Source organism: Antennarius striatus, chromosome 4, assembly GCF_040054535.1.
Source record: "Antennarius striatus isolate MH-2024 chromosome 4, ASM4005453v1, whole genome shotgun sequence".
Taxonomy (NCBI): Eukaryota; Metazoa; Chordata; class Actinopteri; order Lophiiformes; family Antennariidae; genus Antennarius; species Antennarius striatus.
The window spans coordinates 20,873,004-20,895,432 of NC_090779.1; the positions used below are offsets into that span (position 1 = coordinate 20,873,004).

The following is a 22,429-nucleotide window of genomic DNA, read 5'->3' on the forward strand; positions in this document are numbered from 1 at the left end:
GAGGACTCACAATAATTGGAGATCTACCACACAATTCTGAATATTATTTACCTCAGTTTAGAACACTATCGTACATGTCTCATGCTTTTCAGTCAGACTCTTGGTGATGCTACAGGAAAAGCAGACCTGAAGTCAGGATGGTTCATCATCTGGGACCCATGAATATTTAATCGCGATCGAATGGCAGCTAAATGTTGATGTTTTCATTTGGATTAACCGACTTCTGCTTGCTGGTTAAAATGCGTGGGATAAGACTCGCACAACTGACAAACCATGTCCTGCTCTTGAGAAGCAGCTTCGCATCTAGTTTCCAGCCATTATAGCAGGAAGCAGCTCCAGCAGCGGCGCAGTTCGACTTGACGTTTATTAAATTTGGAGAGGACTAATAAAAACATTTGTCACAGAATTATGCTTGCAAGAGGACAGAAATGTATGCAGAGTGAATCAGTTCTTGATGAATGGTTGCTATCCTGATTGTTATTTCAGTTTCAGCAGCGACCAACAGTCAGATCTGGAAAACAAATCCACGGGCGCCATGGGACTGGGGAACATTTGTACTTGTCTGTGTGTTTGTTTTCATGCAGACAAATATGGCAATTCAACATGACTTATTGTTCTGGCTGAGGCTCTGCATGTTTGTGTCAAATGGAAAACACTGAGCGTCCGCTGCGGTGATGTGAGGTAAAGATCACGCTCACGAAAGCGTCCGGCGACACTTAACAGGTAATGGAAAAATGTACACTTAATACCAAGTCTTACTCCGTGGACCAATCAGAATGATCACAGCAAATGCCATCTGAAGGTAACCTGCTTTTTCTTTGATGCTTTGCTTCACCGACCTCGATGACGATGATACATGCGGTCACTAGTGGTGGATTATAGGACAGGCAGCTAAGAGGACTCCCCGTGGGTCCTGTCATCTGTTGCAGAGGGTTCAGCACTGCCATGGAAAATTGAACATTTAGGAGGCCAGCTGGAGGAGCGGTCTGCCCCGCTGCGCCACCACCTCTCAGGTGCCCACCGGCCCCCACGCCACCACCAGCTCCTAGCCGCCGGACCAGAGCGGTCCAGATGGTGCCCTCGCCGACCTACCAGCAGCAAATGCGAACTGCCTGCTTTTTTCCACTGAGGATGAATGCGAGTCAAAAAGTTTGTGGTGGATCGAGGAGCAGAAAAGGCGTAAGTGAGCAGGGGGTGAAATAGAAACGTGTTTTACTTCTTGTCTTTGTGAGCAGCTGCGAAGTGGAGCCGGAGAATTTGTCGGTGGGAGAAAGACGGCTCCACAGGGAAATAAAGTCATCTCCAGGCTGAACTCATTTGTCCGTGGTTGTAAACTGATAGATAATTATATTAGGAGCTTTTAAGTGCTTTTCTGCAACACAAGTACTTCTATCATCTCCAGAGGCACAGCGGGACAAAGTGGAAAGGGGAGAAATCACTGCGCTACACCAAGAGTAGTCATTGCTATGCATCCAAATAATATGGATGATGAAGTGCATTCAACACAAGGAGCCACAATTAAAATCCAAATCATGGAGCAACTCAATTAGAATTGGATCCGGCAAACCCACAAATTTGATTTCACTTGACAGAATCAATCGTATATTTATTTCACACAAGATGGTGTCTGGCATACGCTGGGAAAAAAAATACTGTGTAAGCACCAGTTTGGTTGGCTTAAATCATTTAAAATAATTCACTCAGATAATTCAAACTAATTAATCTAATGGTTAATTTAACCAGCGTAGAATATTATTATCATGTTATAATCTGGAATACCACAGAACCGGATTAAATCATTGTGGCAATAAATGGATGAACTTGTCAAACCACACATCTTTATTTTTATGTCATTTGAGTTGGTGGCTCAAACTGGAATCACAGAAAAAGGATTAATCTCATTCACACGTGAGCCCGAGACGAGGTTTAAATGTAAATGGAAATACTTTATTTCACTATTACACAATAACAAGCTTTGGGAGAGAAAATTAATTACAAAAAAAAAAGAAATAAAAATGCAACGAAATGCTACAAAGCAACACATAACACAGACGAGTCAAATGTGGCAAGGAAACCTTATGCTAACTGCCTTTACACTATCTAAAGGTATCATCATCATCATCATCACTGAGAATTTTAGAAATCAGCGAAAAAAAAGTTTTTGGACATCAAGCACAGTCATGCCAGTAATATTTATATCTTACAAATTCATGTAGCGATGATTCGGAGTGGTGGTGGTGGTGGTGGTGGGGGGGTCGGTGATCCTTAAAGGTTCACTCTTAAGTGGCGTGGAAAACAAATAGAGTGGGTTTCGAGGAACCTGTAGTCCATCGTCTGTTTGGTTTGACATGTACATTTGCATTTGGTATAAAGAGGAGCTGAGGAGGCAGGCGTGGGTCCTACAGTGTTTGAACAGCGATGGGCGTGAGGTACGAGACGGGCATGTTCACCCAATAGAACACACAACAAGAGAGAAATCAACAGGAAGTACCTCCAGGGGGACTTTTTTTGTACATTTAGCATCCGTATTTGACACTAAGCGAATTATTCCAATGAATTATTCTGATCTGGTCGATCTGGTCCAGAGGGCTTAAATCACATCTTACCAGTGCAAACAATGTGTGACCCACACCTGCTGGGAGGACGGTGAGGAGACATCGGGGCGGTGTTACTTTTTTTTTGTTGTTGTTGTTTTTTTTTTTACATGGAGAACACTGTACAGGTGCCTTCAGATCTGCCGGGGACTAAAGGCACATGGGGTCCACTGAGCAACAGATGTGTCCATTCTGGAAAGAGAGGAAAGAGAAGGCAGAGACACGAGTATGTTAGGGTTACTCTTACATTTGAGCACACTGTCGTCGCCGCAGCATTACAAAACTCAGTTTGGCATTTAGAATTCCTCTGGGTGTCATTTCAGCATCAACTGATCCATGAGAACGACATTCAAACCGCAAATACACAAACGAGAAAGGTCTCAGAGTCGTGTCGCTGCAAGCTCGGATGAAGAAATAAGGCTAAATGTCCATACTGACCAAATCAGAATGTTGGAAAACTGATTTGGGATGGAAAGCAGCGCTGCTCAAAAAAAAAAAAAAAAAAAAAGATTAAATCCATGTTCAATGAATTTGAGTTCCAATTAAATCTTTGTAAAACAGCATGAATATTTTGAATATTTGACAAATCGCCCCCGTTCAGAATGAATGCTATTATTTCCCATCAGGCGAATGGGAGAAGTGAAAATATTCCATCCTTGAAAGCGAGTTTTGGAGGATTAGTCCTAAAGCTGAGGCTTCGATAATGAAGAGGATGGTTGTCTGCATAGAATACGTCCTCACTGCTCTGCGCCACGAAACTTCAAACAGAAACTGGCGGAGAGCGGCTTCCTCTTGTTGATTTACTTTCTAGATAGAATATCTGAGGATGCATGTGTTGCGAGGAGTCCATACACAAACATGTCTGCAGTGCAGAGGAGAACACTGACTGATTTCCTGAGCCAGAGGCTTTGGAAATGACGACAAATGTTTTCAAAGCGTGGGTTTTTTTCTGCTGGTCCACAGATTAACTTAATTTATACCGAAGCCACAGTTCTTGCTGAGAGTTTGATGAGAACATTGATCACAATCTCATACCTGCACATTAAAAATGAAACCGCAGCCAGAAGTATTTTCCCATAGCATTAAGAGCAGGAATAGGAATCTTCACTGTGGGGTTGCCAGGTAACCAGTAGAGTTATTGACCCCAGTCAAAACAGTATTTGGCACAAAGCCCTTGAATAACCGCAACTTTAAAAAAAAAAAAAATTATGCAAACATAATGAGATGAAGGCTGTACAGCCCAATGCTAGCTGTAGCTTCCGCATTAACCATTTAATAAGTAGTGAATAGAAAAAAATGTGGTTATTTCTCCTCATGTTGAACACATTCATTCAGGATAGCTAATAAACACAAATCTGACACGCACAAAAAGCCTGTTATTAATAATAATTATTATTATTATTTCCCATGTTCCCATGGTTTCTATGGCTGTACTTGAACATTGGGTGAAATGTGTCTATTCAAGGTTTGCAGCGTGGATCAGAATCAGCTGCAGCGGACATATTTACCACCGATGTGATGAATAAATACAACTAGGAGGTGTTAAAGACTCGCAAATTTCCTTCACAATGTAAAGTCTGGACACACCGTATGGTAGAATTTATGACAAAGCGTCAACAAATTCTCACATTCGGACCTGTTTTCATTCTTAATCTGCCATTCTGTTCTGAAGGCGGGGCTGTTCTTAGGGGAACCTCACCTTGCACTGGCACAGGGTGCATTCGGTGCCGTGTTTAATCCAGGAGGAGCCGCTGAAGCGTGAGATGTTGTGCTCGTCCGTGCAGGTTTTGGTGATGTCATTGCGGATGGTGTCGGCCTGGCAGGGGTCATTGACGCAGCGCGGACAGCATTCGCCCTCCGGCACCACGGTAAACTCGCAATCCACAGGCGGGCAGGGCAGAGGCCAGCAGTCCACTTGACCCTGCTGTGAAGCCGGAAAAAGAGAGAGAGAGAAAGAGACAACTTGAGTAAAGGAAACCAGAGAAATGTGTCCAGACGTCCAAGAATTTTTTTCCAGGCCTAAAACAAGAAAGTCCTCAAATAGACCTAATTTTCCTGACGTTGTGTGTTTGCATGCTAGAGGGAGCGTCTGTAGCGGATGGAGGAAAGAAAAAGCTTGTTAATGTACCTTGAAAATATAGATGAGTAGAGCAATCTTCCATCCCCAGTCAGCAATTTTTTTCAGTCTGTGGAGGTAAATGCTCGGCTTTTTTTTTTTAATTGACTTCTTCTGGTCCCAGACTCTCATTGTTGTTCTCATATTAATCTCACTGCAAATATTCAGCCTATAGAAACTCATTGGCTTTCTCCCGCTTCCACTTTACACTGGCCTGGGGATTTCTAGTAAAAAACTACACATCCTGCATGTTGTGCTTTAAGTCGTTCTGACCTGATTCCCCTCGCGTTGTCTTTGGCGATCAGGCTGTGTGTTTAAACACACAAGGAAGCGTTGGCGTGTAAAGTTACGGGAGGATAAATGTAAGCATCCCGCTGGGGATATTTAATCACTGAAAATCACCTCGCTCAGCACTTCAGAAACGTTGTAGTAAATTAGGATGGCGAGAAGGCAACGGCTCCCTGCCTCTCCACAGTGTGTAAACATTTGAAATGAGAACCCCCCCCATGTGGTGTTCTTTACCGAGACCCCAGGGAGGGACCGAATGCTTCCTCAGGTACCTGTCTCCTCCTGCCGCCATCAGGGACGGCGTCATCCTCACACAATGTGTTGATGCAGATGTGGAATATTCTAGCGAAGCCATGCAATCAGCTTTCGCTCACAATTTTTTTAAAAATTTTTTTTATTTTTAACCGAGCTGGGGGGAAACTTTATCCACCTGAAACCGAGGCTGGTCTTTTCATGTCTTTGTGAATATGGTAATCTGTGTTTGCATTCCGTGCTCATCGCATCTCATTTTTATTTAATCTTTTTGTTTTTACACAGACCGATATAAGGGTTGACTTCATGTTAAAAATCGCCTCCAGGAGATTAAAAAAACTAGTGACATTTATCATCTTTGGGAAGTCGCCTGCAGCAATCGCGCTCTATTCTTTCATGCACCTCGACCTAAGGTACAAGCTATGACTGAGAAATAAAATAAATTTTTAAAAAAAAAACCCTGTTTCAAAAATCTTCTGGCAATTTAACATGATAGAAAATCACAAGTGGCCCATGTGTGCGCTTTCTGCAAAGACCACTTTCTTTGGTTTTCGAATGACTGCATGGGCAGCCAGAGAAGGATCCCCATCTTGGTCTTGGGAGAATATTTTGCCCATCTTCCTGCTGTCGCTGTGTATTTAACCCCCCACCCCCCCGCTGTGCAGCTTGTGGCCATTTTCATCCTTGTGTACATCTCTGTGCATCTTCTAATGAGAGTGTTTTACATCTGCGTCTGCAGCTGTGGTGACAGTTGCACCTACACACTGAACATAGACGTTTCGACACTTGTACTCTGTACGTACACGTACACGCTGTACGCGTGTACGCTCCGGCGCTGCATCCAGCATTTCTGCATCCTCCAGAGTGTTTATGTCTGTTAGTGTCGACATATACAAGCGTATGCAAGCACCGCCGCAGCGAGAGCGAAGCCAACAGAGTCCATTTTTTAGATGATTCTCAACCAAGCAGCGGGTTTCAAGCTCTCTATAATGGCTCGTTGTAAGAAATCTAAAAAGCAACCCTCAGGTCCGGGCATCAGGACAGCGTTACAACAGAAAAGGGTAGAGGGGAGGGGATGGGGTAAAACACTATTGCTGCTGCTACTCAGACTATAAATCTGTCAGACTGGAGCCAACTTACATGAGATAAAGCAGGGTTGATCTTTAAAAGCAACAAAAGGAGGGACAGAAGAAGAAAACGGAGTTGCAAAGTGCTTTTGTGAGATCAACAGTGAGGCGGATTTACAACCCACCGCAACGAATGAGTGGCACGGCTGAGTGTGGGCGAAGCAAGAGAATGGGATGGAATGCTAAACCATGACTTTTGTATTTAATATGCATACGGGTTTACGGGGAGGGGTGCATCATGGGTAGGATTTATTGTTTCGTCAGCTTTATTGGTAAACACTTTACAAAATGTTTGCTGCTGCTGTCTGTGCAGCATCGCCATGTCAACCTTGGAAAAGGTCAACATGCACGGAAAAAGAGCGCACGCGTCTTATTGTGAAAGATTCATGTGTTAAAAAGTGTGATTTGGTTTGCATGAGAAACAGGAGAGATGGGATTGTTTCCAGAGGACACTGCGAAAACACACATTCTAATCAATCAACACACACACACACACACACACACAGATGGTATTCAGCATTACATGGTCTGGAAGCTCACACGCCTTTCCCATGTTCTCCTAACCTTGGAAATATCCATCAGCAAAAAATGTATAATTCCATCACAGCAGACAAAGTGCATGGGGGGTCCTCTGAATTTTTTAAAATCTCACAAATTACTTTTGTCCTTGCTTCTGCCATGAGATGAAAAGCAATCTCCATTTCCTCCTATGTAGAACCTTTTTTTCCCCACCTCTTAATCACATCTCTCCTTGACTTTCTTTACAGAGAATCTGTCTCATTCAGAAGCATTTCCATGGATACTGTGTTATTTTGTTAGTTTGTTTTTTTTCTTGTGTGGGCAGATTTGGAACCAACGCTTATGTTGTTTCACCTCACCGCCGTAAAACTCACCAGGCACTGACACTGCTGGCAGTTCTCCACCCAAGTGTCGCCGCTGCCGTAGGTCAGCAGGCCGTTCTGGTGCAGACACTGGCTGCTGAGCCGAGGGTCGCACTCCGGACAGCAGAACAGATCGGCGTTGGGGTTGTCGCAGTCGCAAACCATCCTGCGACACATCACCTGACCGGCCTGTGCAGGAGAGCATCAAAATAAAAAATCCATGACTATTACATGCAATTACACAGCAAACACAGGGGTGTGCTCGCACGCACATGCATTGGATGAGGCCATTTGTTTGATAGAGTCATTAAACATGCATGCTGATGATAAATATTGGAGCGAACGTTACATAGTATGTCCTTTCCAACTATTTTAGTTGGTTTCTGTTGGGGAAACAGAAAAGATATATTTTTCCAAAATTCACAGAGGCTTTTTTTTTTTTTTTTTTTTTAAATTCATCACTGAGGTGTTTGGAGACGGGCTTCTTGGCTGCCTTGTCTGAGCGGTTTAAATGCATTCCACATTCACAGGAAAGAATGCAGGTCTGGATTCAACTCATTAACTTCAGATAAATCTCCCTCTCACATCTGTAACTTTAATTTGGAACTCAGCTGGAAAGTGGAAAAAAAAAAAGAAAAAAGAAAAGCAGTTGTGGCAGACATGAAAATGACAAGAAAATCTGTTTTCCTTTTTGAAGTCATCACTTCTCTTGGATGTGTGAAATAGGAGAGACGACAATAATGAGGGAGATCCGTTTTTATGTCACGGATTTCCTGCTGCCTCCTTTCACACATAGTCAAACACTCGTTCCTGGTCAGATATACAGTAGATATGCAAAACAGAAAATCTGATGGTCATCAGCCCACATTTGATTCCAACCCATAGTCCTTTGCTGTTGCGCAATGTATAATTTATGAATGAGGGGACGGGTGAAGGGGCGCGCTGTAAAACGACAGTGACGTTAGCGGTCATGCTGCAGAGGCACGTGTGTGTCTCCTACAACGGTGGTTCTCTACACACTCATTTATCACTAAACAATCATTTTAATGTATTTATTAGTTAAAGTTTATTTTTATCAGATGGTGGTAATTAGATTTAATAATGTGGCCACACAGCATAAATTAAGCGGAATAAAAAAGATTTTCAGTCCGTTTTAGACGGTCTCCACGACCAAATTAACAAGAGTTACCATAGTAACAGAGAATATCATTTATTTTCTTTATAAACTGAGTCAGCTGGATAATAATTCTAACTGTAAAGGTTTTCTCCATTACTTCTAAAACTTACTTTATGAGTCAAACCAGGTTTTACTCTGCTCAAAGGTTCGTTTCAGTTGTTGGATATCTGGAGTTCCTGTCAAAAAAATTTTTTCACTCCCTTACCAAATTAAATCTATATATTTACATCTTTGAAATGTTTTGATGGATGCACCGGTGCAGTAAAAACCACGATGCATCTGGAACGCCAAACCTCTCGGAAGACTAAATGCATTTTGCACAACCTTGACCCGGACACACACCCCCCCCCCAGGATACGTCTCGTCTGTGAAGTCTGACCTTGGTTTCCTCCATTAACTCTCCATCACACATCCATCTGTGTCCACTCACCCCCCCCAAAACAATAACATGTTTACTGCTTTGCTCCCTCAACCGCTCAATACAACTAATTTTGACAGGCAGCTCCTCAAGCTTTCAAATCAATTAATATGACTCATTTAATCAAGGAGCCCTGGTCTTTTGTAATCAAATGAATAATTTGCAGTTTGATCATTCACTACCGGCACTAATCCACTATAATAACCTCCCAACTGCTGCCAGACACATGGCATTCGGTGGAGTCAAATGCTGAAATGCAGAGCAGGAATGGTGCACGACCTGATTGTCACTGAAAAACAACGCGCTTGACTTTTCCGGATCATCTGTTCCCAGGCGGTCTTGTCGCTTTTGACAGAGATCAATCAAAACGACTACGTCAAACGTGGGAGTCTAACTTCAGCTCCTGGACTTAATTCAGATTGCTCATCATTGTCATTCATCGTCAACAAAAACAGGCAGTCGTCTCCGCTGCCACGTCTACATATAATGACCTACACACTTTGCTCGATGCGGTGCAGACGGGTATGTCTGCTTGTTCGCTCATGTCACATCGGTCAATTCTGTGAAACGCTCATCTCAGAAAGAAGCAGAATCGAGTTTTTTATTGCTTTGTCGCAGGTGTTTCTTTTATGGCACCAGCAGCTTCCTCGACGGGTAAATTACTAATGATGGCAGCAGTGAGTCTGACATTAAATATACCACCGGGTCACAACACTATTAACCCAAAGGTCGAATGGCATCGGTCCACAATCCATTGTCATATGTCGTATCTACTTCTTCTTAAATGTTAATATGTCAGACATCACACAACTGTGCCAGTTCTTTTTTTTTTTTTTTATGTTCTTGAAGGGAAGCGGCGTGTTTAAAGAACACGACAAGGTGACATTCCCTGCTGATTGGTCCTCTCGGGTATGACATCATTCACGAGGACAAACGGGTCCAGCAGAGCTTCCTTCAGAAAACGCGATACTGACGAGAGAGTAAATTCAATCCCAAACCAGTTAGTCTGCGCTTCTGCTTGTCTGTCTCCCATCTGTTTTGCTTTCCTCAGTCTGTCTCTACCTCCGTTTGGCTCTGTGTCCATCGCGCCCTGATTCTTACCTGACAGGAACACACCGAGCACCTATCGCTGTCCAGCACCCAGATCTGCCCACTGTGCTTGACCTTGTTGTCATGAATACAGTCCCCTGTGCAGTTGTGTCCGTGGGGGCACCGGCAGTCGTAGCCCCCCTCCAGGTTGAAGCACACGGTGTCATTGGCACAGGTATTCCTCCCCGTCTTGCATTCGTTAATATCTGCGACAGAAACGATGACATCATGAACGCGCTCCAGGGCGAGTGACGCCAGTTATGCACGGTATGTGTTGACGAAATAAAGACGCCTGTCGAATAACGGAATGGTTTAAGGTTTAAAGATGACATGTTTATCCTTTTTGAGCAAGGCATCACCTGCTATCTGCAGATGCTGAACACTAGCGCATCAAGGCTGCAAAGATCTTGGGGGGGGGGGGGGGGACATACCGCAACATCCGTAATGTAACCCAGAAACCTACTTTTTGGTAAAATGATAACTGCTTTGAGAAGCGCAGGTTCGTTTTTGAGAGGGAGTGCTTTTAATGTGGTGGGGTTTTTTTTTTTTTCTGTTGTATCTCCCAACTCAAACTGACAGCAGAGATGGGGTCAACAAATGGAGCAGCGCCAGCAGTATTATGGGGAATGCTTCATTGTTACTGTAGATTGAGGGTTTATATTTCGACAGCTGACACTTCTCCTGACATCCTGCGTCAGACAGAGAGTGTTCCAGAAAAATGAGCAGACTGCAAAAAAAGCAAACTGTTTTTGGAGGAAAAAAATACCGTAATGACATACCTACCTAATCACGTAATGTTTTACACAAGTGAAGCAACATATCTCGTAAAAGAAAAGTTTGAATCAGTGTCTGATGTTGAGTGAGTCATACATTTCAAACAAAAAAAAACCTAAACAAAAAAAAGGGACTATTTTGAGCGCTTTTCGATTCCGAGGCTTCATCTCAAAGAGCAGGAATCTGTGATGGGACTGAGATTTGAAATCATTTGATGGAAAATAATGGGGTTTTGATTTTTGTGGGGCTGCAAGATGCAAAAAGGCCATATTCTTATGAGGTTGAAATGCCTGTAACACAACAGAAGAGGTTGCACATCCAAGCAGCATCGGGATTTAAACACATTAACGTAGAATCAACATGTGCGGTTCTAAACTCCAAAGAATAAAGACAAAGAATGGAAAAAGAATTGCATTTTAGTATCAGCTTGTCATCAAATATACATGAGCGAAGGTAGGCCACTCACCTACACATGATTCCCCATTGGTGGAAAACAAGCCGTTGTCATGGTAGCCATCACGACACTCGCAGTGGTACCAGCCGGGCAAGTTGACACAAGTGGATTTACTATCACACTCAACAAATCCGTCCGCACACTCATCAATATCTGAAGAGAAGGGTGATAAGACATCCATGCACAGTCACTATGATGCTCTGGAAGGTGCAGTGGGCTTTTTAGCCCAAATACTTGCCTGCTAGGTAAAAGTTGATTGATTTTTTTGCTGATGAAACATGTCTAACATTCAACTGGATCTAGTCTACAAGCTTTATTATTATGATCCCAGAGAACGATGTGTGTATCAATGAACAGATAACAGATCTAATCTAATGCAACAAGCATATTAGTAGAAGCCAGACACAGTGCATAATTGTACTTTCAACTGATCCTACACAGTTTAATCCCCGATCACATGCAGTCAAACGCATATTCTGAGGTATCTGCATGTTTTCATTCAATTTTAAATAGTCATCAAGAGGTTCTATGAGGTACAAAAGAAGCTCAACAGAAGGCTTTGACATCTCCAAGCACATCCTGTTCTGTCAGTGGATCCAACTAATGTCTGTTTTTGCAAAGCTGTATTTAGAATTGTTCTTCATTCCCTCCTGCTCCTCCTCCTCCTCTTTCAGCCTCTGTCTGATCTTAATTTTCCCCCGTCGTTCTCTATTATCCGTCTCCACTCACCAAAATGTAACCTCTTTATTTCAACAAGCAACTCGGTGCCTTTCCTACGCAGATCAACCAAAAGCCAATCCAATACCATTTCTTCCATAATAAACATATTATACACAGAGAGATGAATCAACTTGATATTTCAGATAACATTTAATTAAACTAAGGCCCAGGCCCACATGAGGGAGGAAATAAAGCTTGTTATTACATAGTAGGGCTAAATATGTTATACCCAGACATGCACCAAGATTTAATATATCTGCATAGTCAGTGATGGCTGTTTTATGATTGTGCATGATGCATGATGCTCTGCTCTCATTATGAAAATGGTGGTGTGCTGTGTCTGACCTTCTCCGCCGCTGCCTTCAACAGTATCCCCCACTGAGCGCGAGGCAGCCGTGCTAACGGTCCCCCACCTCCCAGACAGTAATGCGATTAAGATCTATTGGCTAATGAGCCCTCAGCCTTTTAATAGAATTTCTGCAGCAGATTAACCGTTGATCAAATGTCCCACAGATTAGGGCCTTATCTATTTAAAAATTATCCACATTTGTCTGAGCAGCAGGTTAGCAAGAAAAAAACAAAACAAAAAAAAACCATCTAAAACATCTAAAAAATGGAGAGAAAAAAACCATCTACCACATATTTCCATTTTTTGTGCTAGTTCAAATCTCTCTCTCTCTCTCTCTTTCTCAGCATGAAAGACTTTAAAGAAAAATATTTCTCTAATTACATCAGTTTGCTGAGGGTGCAGCACCTCATTTTCTGCCCTTAGGACAGCAACAGTAGGTTAAAAGGACACTGTTTAAAAACCTACAGCAAATAGTGTAACTAGTCTATCTTTGATAAGTCCTATTAATTCTTAAAAGTTGTGTTCTGTAATAAAATCATTAATTAGTTTTTAAAGGGGAAAGAGTGACACTATGAATTAGATGCATTATTTTTGAAAACTATCCTCTTATTGCCAATATGGTTCTGTGAGATCATACAAAGCACAATTGAGCAGTCAGACACTATTTATAACAAATGACAATAGTGCAGTCTAAAAATATGAAAGGAGATTATTTTCATCCGGTTTCATTCAGGCACTTTAAAAGCCTGAATGTCTAACTATAACAACAGAGTGCTACACCCTCAACAAAAAGATTTGTCATTTTCTCTTTTATCTCCGCAAAAACCCGTCAGCCGCAATTATGGTGTGATGCTTCTCATCCTGCTATCAAATCAACTTTTTTTGGTGTTTTTTTTTTGTTAAGGCGCCACGGTGTTTCGTGATAGAGAAAGAAACTCACTGCTGTCGTGTCTCGGGCTCGACAGGTTTGAACGCGTGAGGCTACGGAATGCTCGCAAAAAGTCCTGCCTTCTCTTTTCATCTCACGATGAAATGATAATTGAAGATCATTGTAATTAAAGCGTCTACCATGACAATGAGACAAGGGACCTGCCTGGAAGCTCCATCTCCTCTGAATCATGTGGATTTTTTTCTTTTTTTTTCTTTTCGATTTGTTGAATCAGAGATAAGGACGCCGCAGTATTTTCACTTTTTAAAATCTTGTCATGTTTTTTCTCCTCTCTACACTTACATAATAAAACTGTTTGTGTGCATCACCTAGAGAGGTCAAGGCTGCCAAGGACCGGTTATTTTGAAGCTGACTGGGAGGATGTGGAAACTGACACTTAAACGCTAAAAAACAGGAGGATGAGCCAGATGAGTAGGAGGAAGAAAGAGGAGATGCGAGGAGGAAAGAGACGATGAGAAACGCTGCAGTTATCCCTCTCGTTATCCTGAGTGGCAGCCTGGAAACAAGGGCTCTATTAAGGCAGCTCTCGGAGGACAAAGTGGGGGGGGGGAGAAAAAAAAAAGCAGATGGACTTTCCTCTCTACCCTCCTGGGCTCATTATGCTTCTCTGCCATGACCAGCTCCTCCTCTCTTTCTTCATCCTCTGCTTTCACCTTTCCATGTGTCCTTTCTTTCACTCTGCGCGTCTATCAGCGTCTCAAAGCGGAGGCAAAAACAGCATCGCCCTCGGAATTACCTTTCCTTATTCATTCAGAGTTTAGTCCAGCCTGCCCTCGTCTCTTCATGTCTCTGCTTCCTTCATCCTCTTCACTTTGTCCTTGCTGTATATTTTGATCCTGGATCATTACAGCTCTTCGCTTTAACCCTTTCCTCTGCAAGGTATTGCCTCCTTTGCTGTGTCTTTTCCGTTCTTTGACTGACAGGTAGCCCCGGGGAGAGAAGAGTGTGGGGGGTGGGGGGTGCTGTTCACTCACCACAAAATATGTTACTGCTGCCACATGTACATCTCCACCGCCTTAATCAAATTCAATCTGATTTCCATTTCTGTGAATAATCCTGGTGAAGGTGGAGGGGGGGGGGGGGTCATTCAGAAACCCTGGATATCAACTTGTCCTCTTGCTCCCGAGTCAGATATCATAAAGATAAAAAAAAGGGCATTTCAAAATGAGCTGCATTTGTCATGTAGGATCACGTTTATGATGATGGGGAAGAACAGGCGGCAGTCGATAGCGCCGTGTGGGGAAAAAAAAAAGCTCTTTTATGACAGTGATAAGGTGAGAAATGAATTTCAGCTCGCTGCTCTTTTATGTACAGTAAAGTGTAATTGAGTGATTGTCGCCGCTCCTCAGTCTTCATTATGAGACGGAGCAAATGCACATAATCAATCAATCATCGTGCAAACCCGAGGCGAATTGAGCTACGTTGAGCTTCACACAGCGTTGCTGAGGATGAAACTGACACTGTGAAACACAATATCCATATCTGCGAGCACTTGAGTGGGAGAGTGGATGAGTAATCGTGGCAAATTGCAAACAAGCCTTGTGAACAATCAGCCGCGGACACACATCCAATGCAGTGACTCTGTAGCGTTTTACTTATAGCTGGGAACATCTCCACCGCCGTTTTAAAAGTGCAAACAAATCTCAATTTGTAAACGGCTCCGCGTGAAAAACCAACCGGACTAAAGGTGGATTTTCAGAGAAACGGTTTCAATTTCAAAAGTAAGAAAAAAGGACCCCCCCCCCCTCCCAAAAAAAAAAAAGCTCTTTTCAGCTCTCAGCCTCTGAGTGGGTGGACAGATGAACGTGTTTGATTGACAGCTGGGCCAACAGGCGCCCAGAACTGGTGTATAATTCAAACAAATGTCTTCATTACATCTGATGAAACCAGCGCAGTGGTGACTGCAGCACTTATTGTGCACTAATTATTACATTTGTATTAACAGCTGCTTAAGTGTTGCTCATGGTGGCAAACCTATGAGGAGTCACTCAACTCTGCAGCTCCTTTGAATTTGCAGACTCTCGAATCTTTTTTCGGCTTGTTTAGTCCTAACAGTTGTAGACGATAGCAAAGATCGTACGGAGGCGGTTCATCTGACGGCCACAGAACAGCTAAAAAGATATATTTCACTCAGAACGTGCCGGAAACTGAAACAGATCTAAATTAATATCCCGGTCCTCGGGTCAGGTGACCAGACAGACGACAAATGAACGTCGATGCGGTCTGGAAATGTTTGCTGTGACATTCAGCTTATCAACTTTTTTTTTTAAATGTCAAAGTTGTGTGTAGAGCTTGCACAACTGCCCTTAAGTGCAAATAAAAAATAAAAAATCAGTAAATGCACGTTCAAGCAGAAGATCCGCCCCATCTGACTTGACATTTTTGCACTCAGGGTTCTAACGCTGACTGAGTAATTTGCCAGCGAATCTCCAAAAATTATGTTTGCAGTGCACTTTCAAACTGCTAATAGTTGTTTAGTAACCCTTTCAGGAATGTCAAAAAGTGCAACAGGAGATACAGCATGCATAGAGGATGGTGGATAAAAGGCACATTAGTGACAAAGCTAAGTGGGTTAAATTGCAAAACCTCTTTCTCTGTCTGGCTGCAGCGTCACCATTAGACGATACTAGAACTGCAGTTCCTGCATGAGTAGAATGTGAAGTATAGACAAAAAATTTTTTTTTTTTAAAAACACTCAAACTGACACCGGCACTGATAAATCGTACGCATTCTCCCTCGTTTTCAAAAGACGTCACGGGACGTGAAGCAGCTCTGCATGCTGCGGCAGAGGGGGGAAAAAAACCTGCTGGGATATAAATTCTATTGTCCTTTAAAAGCTTTCGTTGCGGACCTGGTGGCTCTGCTGCTGCTGCAGAGGCGACGGCGGTGAGCCGTCCCTGGGAGATGTGTCATTTAGGTAGAAGCAGCAGGTTGCACTCAGCTAAACGACAGCTCCAGCCATTAGCCGGCTCTAATTAAGACACACTAATTATGTGTGATGGAGTGAGTGCTTTGTAAGGCTGTTTCTAAATAAATAATGAATACATAATCACCGTGCTTAAACAAGCCGCTTGAGTTTAAACAGTCACAGTCCCCCCCCCATCCCCACCCCCCACCCCGGGGGGGCCTTTGTGGGCAAAGCATGGAGCAAAGAGAGGAGCTATGCATCATGGGAGCTGTCAGAGGAGAGGGGCAAAAGAATTAATACGGCTTTAAATATTCACTATCCATGCCGGAGTGGCGGGTGGGAGGTGCCCATGGGAGATTTCATCTCTGACAAGGTTGCGTTGCCTTTTTTTTTTTTTTTTTTTTCTTGCCTACAATGGTTTAATAGTCGCCGTTAAAACAGAAGCGAATCCACTCTGCCATTAAAACCCGGTTGGATGTTTTTCCCTGTAGATCTCTGGGTCCGATTAAAACACCTGACCTCGCTTTAAGCTTGTCGATCGCTGTCTGTCGTCTCGTCGGTGTGAGTTCCTCCGTTGTTTCGTCACGCTGAATGAGGCCTGTTTGTCTGACCATTCCGCTCTCCATTCGGGTCAATAATGCCGGCGTCACCTCAGGGCCGATGAAGAGGTGCTCTGTCACCCACATAAACAGAATATTTCTCTCTTTAGATCACTTCTCTTAATGAGAGTACTCCTTTGGAAGAGGTAGCATGCTGGTAAATGATCACAACTGGAGAAAATGGGAGTTTTTCCTAAGAATAAAACATCCATTTGCAGTGTAGGTGTATTGTACAAAGGGCTCTCTGATGGTGCTCTTCAACATCACCCTCCAGGAGTGTGTAGGAGTCACAAATCTAAACTGCATCATTAACACCAAACATAAAAATCTTTCATATCTTTCTCTCTCCGTGCTTAAAGAACAGCGTTGATGCTGAGGTAGCCCCGCCGCGATCCTGATTAAAAGCGGCTCGAGAGGACACGAGACTGCAGATGGATGGATTGAGAGATGAAAGGCGAATGTGTCCATCCACAGGATCTGATCAAACGCTCTCCTGCCCGGAAAAGTCCACGGCGTCCTTTGAGAAGCTAGCGAAGGGGCCGTCTGAGGACAGCAGAGATGGCTATTAGTTACGGAGCTGGCAGCATAGTGACAGAAAATTTTAACTGGTGGCCAAACACCCTAACAAGCACAGAGGGGCTCAGAAGGAGGAGATAATGAGCTGAAAATAAAGGAAATACAAAATACCTCCTCATTCATCTCCTAGGAACAGTTCAGCAATTCAGTCAATAAGCACACAAACAGAAAGGGATGTTCACAGATGTTATTTCCAATTATTTCATGCAGGGGAGACCTTTCCATCCGAAAAGTCTTCTGCAGTTCAGGCTCCATTTCTTAAAAGAATCCTGAAGCCAAGATGATCATGAAGCCCTTGATAAAGACATTTGAGAACTTTTTTTTTAAACATTCTGAATACACTCTCAAGTCTTTCAGATGGAGCTACATGATTTATTAAATGTGCTTGTGTTTTGTTTATCTCAATTAATAGGTGGGATGATATTAAGTACGTAAATCTTTAAAAGCAAACTATGAATAAATACACCTGTGGAGTAACACAGTGTGACTGAAAACTGCTAATGAAAAGAATTTATTCATGCGCTCAAGAAATGTTATTTACCATATTTACTATGAAAAAAAAAATGGCGCCCCCTTCAGGGGGAAAGATAAATGAAGAGTCCACAGATGTCACTGCAATCTGTTGCACGTTTTGAAACAAGTCTTTTTTAAAAAACAAAAAACCAAAAAAAACTAAATAAATAAAAAATAACAAAATAAATTTGACCTAGGAACATCCTAAAGGGTATGGTAGCGTGTTTTTACAAAAACTAAACCAACAAATAAACCGACTCACTAGAGCCACACAAGGAAGACAGCTAGCCTTGGGTGCTATTATTGAAACGGTAGCGTGTTGGTGGCGTGTGGTTACACGGCTGGCCCTGTGAACATTTATATCCGTGACTGAAGTGTGTGCCCTGCTGCAGCTGTTTCCTGCATAATTCATGACGTGTCAGACTCCTCTGCTGGCTGGTGTCTGTCTGTCAACACTGTGTCCCTGTCCCTCCCCATCCGTCCTCCCTAAAGAGTAATGACAAGCACGCCGAGAGCATATATATACATTACATATGTATATACGAACAATCCCACATAGATCATAAAAGAGGCAGAATAGATGTGCGCTTTCCCATAGATGTAAATATACATGTGTGCATAAGTGTGCATTCCTGCACTGTCTTGAAGACTGTCAGTCTGTCGCTCACAGCGATGGCGGTTGGGGTGTCTCTGGGGAGGCTTCTAAAAAGCTCACAGGGTTCCGGGGGTGGGAAGTCCAGACTTAGTGAAAGCTTTTCCATGTTCATCCACCCAGCTCTGCTGCTCCTCCAACTCCACCAGCCTCAATGCGCATCCAGATGAAGTGAAAACTCAGTAACCCCTACCCTGGAACCACCCATCCTTCTCCCCTTGCACCCCCCCCCCCCCTGTGTACCCCTCCACTCCACTGCAGCATCTGTCAGTTCCTCCCGACATATCTGTATCTTCCTTTCCACTTCACCTCCTCTAACCCTCCCCCCAGTCGTTACACCCCCCCCCCTTCCTCTCCCTTCGCAAATTTTTCATCTGTCACTCCCGGTACATCTCCATCACTTCTTCCTGAAGTATTGCTCTGAGCCCCCCTCCTGCTTACAGCACACACCCCCCCCCCACCACCACACCCACCTCCCCATCTTCTCCTTCTCACCAGTAGAACGGCATATCCAACACTACATTAACTTCCATACATCTGTGGGAGCCCCTCCTGTAGACACTTGCCTCGCTGGGAGCTCCTGTCAACACCCCCTCTTACACACACACACACACACACACACACACACACACACACACACACACACACTGAATGACTGGTGAAGTCTCAACACAGTGCTGGAGGTTTTAGCCCAGCAGCACAGGGCTATGACAATGGTCTTGGAAAATAAACCCGCAGGAAAGAGGATAAAAATAAATAAATAAATTTTTAAAAAGCACATGAAGAAGACGATAGCTGTCAGCCTGACTCGGACAAGATTGAGAAGGATTGTGGATGCAGTGAGGGAGGTAGATGTGCAACGCCGTAGCGACAAACATCTTGTAGCCCGAGGCGTGAAGGATGTGGAGGAGCCTCCGACTGCCAGCGAGCTCCTGTTTGTGTCTGCGTCCCAAAACTTTTGAGTTCTAATCATCCTCAATAACGAGGAAGACGAGAGGAGCTTCAAGTCAAACCGTTCTCTGAGACGCCAATCATCCAATTCCCACCATACTGTGATGAAGAATACACAAGTGTTTGTATGAAGTCACCGATTTTACCTGCATGCAGTTGTTTTTTTGGGGGGTTTTTTCCCACACCGAGAGAAGAGTCTGTTCAGCAAAGCTTTTTTTTTTTTTTTTTTTTCTGCTGGTATTTCTCCATTCATACAGCATTAATTCCTGTTTTAACATATCTGGATCCACCTCAGCACCACGGAGCTGAATTGGGAAACCGTTAACTCAGCATTACATAAAGCTATCAATTATATATACACACACTAATGTCTGAAAAATATCACACACACGGTGATATATCTACAAAGCAATTCAAAGCTTCTTACGGATTCATTTCCTCGTCCTTGGACGGGAATATCCATTAATTAAGGGTTTAAGCACCTTCCCTAAACATCGATACGATTGATTGGATGAAAATGCAAACAACATTAAACTACATTTCCTCCAAAGATTTACACTTATTTATAGATCTTTTCTTTGGAGACACAGCGTGATGAATAGAATCCCCCCCTCGGATTAAGTTGCCATACGAGATTCGATCCTTTCATGTGCTATCCTGCGGTTGTTGTTGTGTTGTTTTTTTTGACATGCGCAACGCAGATGAAAGACAGTGAGGATGGAGAGGGAGAACAAAAGAGGAAGGCCAGGGATCTTCAACACTAGGAGGTAAATGGTACGTGTGATTGCCTGGACCCCACCAGTAATAAGACGTTTCTCAGAACCTTCTCTGCAGCACAAAGGAGAGGAGGATAAGTCTTTGTGCAGCACACACACACACACACACACACACACACACACACACACACACACACTCACTCACACACACACATACACACACATCCATACCCTTCCCTCAGCATCTCTGATCAGCACCATGAGGAAATTCATTTACTTTAAAATGGGCAGTAAAAAAAGGGGTCCTTTATGAGCAATCAATACCCGAACCAATGAGCAAGCAGAGCGGCTGGGTTTGCTTCGCTCAAATGCAAGTAAATACACACACACACACACACACACACACACACACACACACACACACACACACACACACACACACACACACACACACACACACCTGAAGGACACTCAGAAGAAGGGTTTCAGTACATTTTACATAAACATTAGGATTATAGTCTTTCTTGGTAATCTTAAATTACAAGCTGCAGTGTGGACATCGTGGAGCAGAAGGACTGGTGTGACCTTTGCCATAAACCAACGCTGGCTTGATTCCCGGTTAAGCTATTGAGACTTTTTGGATATTACGACATCAGGAGTTTGCGCAGTTGTGATTTGGAAGTGGTGTGAAACTTAAGGAGGAACGCCGCATTGATTAATACGGGCTGTGACTCATTCTCATTCTGCTGCAACTGCAGTTCAAATCCTCCACTGGCCCATTGAAGTAGGTACAAGCCCATTATTCACCCGGACACACACAGTCGGACACACTGAGGGAACACACACACACACACACACACGCTCGTACCCGTGGATGCGGCAGATTGTGAGAACATCTTAGCGTCTACAGATCGGCTGTTTTGTTGGGGTCAAAAGCAGAGGGAGATCTTAGAAGGAAAATCTATCGCTGCTTTTTTAAACAACAGCCTGGATGTGAGGAGATAACTGGAGAAAAACTTTTATCTCAAGTACCTTTCTCCTGTAAATCGCTCGTCTTCTCTTGTTTGTCCTTTCCTGCTAGATCTGAACAAAGCTCCTTTTTAACGCCACCGTATTTCTGTTTCCCTTCCCTTCTCCGGCTAAAGTTTTTTTTTTTTTTTTTTTTTTCTTGAGCTACTATAGAGAGGAGAAAGGTTAGAATGGAATCAAGCGAAATGTTCTCTCACCTGTCTCACATCTCTTCCCGGTGAACCCTTGCTGGCAAACACAGTTGTTAGGTGAGACGCAGGTTCCTCCGTTCTGGCACAATCCATCACACATAGCTGGAGGTAGACCAGGAGAGACGCGCTATTACTCATTAAGATTAACAAGCATTACCTCACGTAATTAGACCCAGCACCAACATATGTATTTGCATACAGAATAAGAGCTAATTTGGTGATGCGATTCATTACAGACTCCTCACGATATTATTTTGTGTGATTAATGGATCTCACCAAGGTTAATTTGAAAATATTCATTACCCCATGCATGGGCTGTTAGTTAATGCCTCCTCCAAAACACAGACAAGTCATTCAGGTTGACAGGATCCAATGGAAGTCAATGAAATGCATACACAGACCCGTGTCCTAAGAATGAAAAACACGTAGAGCTTCTCACAAGGGCTTGTTTGTGAAAAATCAGCGCAGTTCCCCTTTGAGCAGATTTTTAATCAAGTAATTGTTTCACACGGGAAGGTCGGGTCAGTTTTCTTGTAAGACCATACATTACAAATAGAGCGGCCAGAACAGAAGCACTCACTCAGGATTGGTGCCTTTGAGAATATTACCTATATTATAGCGTACCTGGTACAAGTCTGTGGTTGTTTTCTCCAAACGTCAGTCATAATAAATGAGAAATCAATGTAATTCTAATCAAATTTGACAATCTCTAATTGGGTCATTTTATATTATGGACCTTTAATGTGTCGATCCCGGAGGTTATCTCCTCAATCGGGTCTGTTTGTTGGTTAGTTCTGGTTGTGTTCTGGCAAAAAAAAACAATTTACTCACTTGTGGGGAGACATGAGGTGTGAGTCAGGTCAGGTTCCTTAGTAAGTAATCAATAAATAATGTTGTAAAAAAAAACCCCACACACATCTGGTTTATTTATGTTGTTAACATCTATTAATGTGTTATTAACTGTAATTTAACCGAAATATCATATGTTGTTGCTCAGTGTATGACGAACATAAAAAGACAGGTTGTTAATCTTGCTGCTGTGTTGCATGTTGTGTCGCCATTTCTTGTTGTTGTGCAGTTGTTTGTGGCGTAAACAAACAAAGGCA

At 43.1% G+C, this 22,429-nt stretch overlaps 1 protein-coding gene across 1 annotated transcript in view; it reads right to left on the reverse strand.

Moving 5' to 3' along the window:
* Positions 1-1,980: 1,980 nt before the first annotated feature.
* nell2a (neural EGFL like 2a) overlaps positions 1,981-22,429 on the reverse strand; it is a 62,142-nt gene continuing 41,693 nt past the window's right edge. The window contains exons 15-20 of the mRNA XM_068312938.1: positions 21,330-21,425; positions 11,183-11,323; positions 9,955-10,148; positions 7,271-7,447; positions 4,294-4,518; positions 1,981-2,786 (exon numbers count right to left, since the gene is read on the reverse strand). Of these exons, the coding sequence (XP_068169039.1) occupies positions 2,745-2,786; positions 4,294-4,518; positions 7,271-7,447; positions 9,955-10,148; positions 11,183-11,323; positions 21,330-21,425 (875 nt within the window). The 3' untranslated portion in view covers positions 1,981-2,744. The remainder of the gene's footprint in view (positions 2,787-4,293; positions 4,519-7,270; positions 7,448-9,954; positions 10,149-11,182; positions 11,324-21,329; positions 21,426-22,429) is intronic.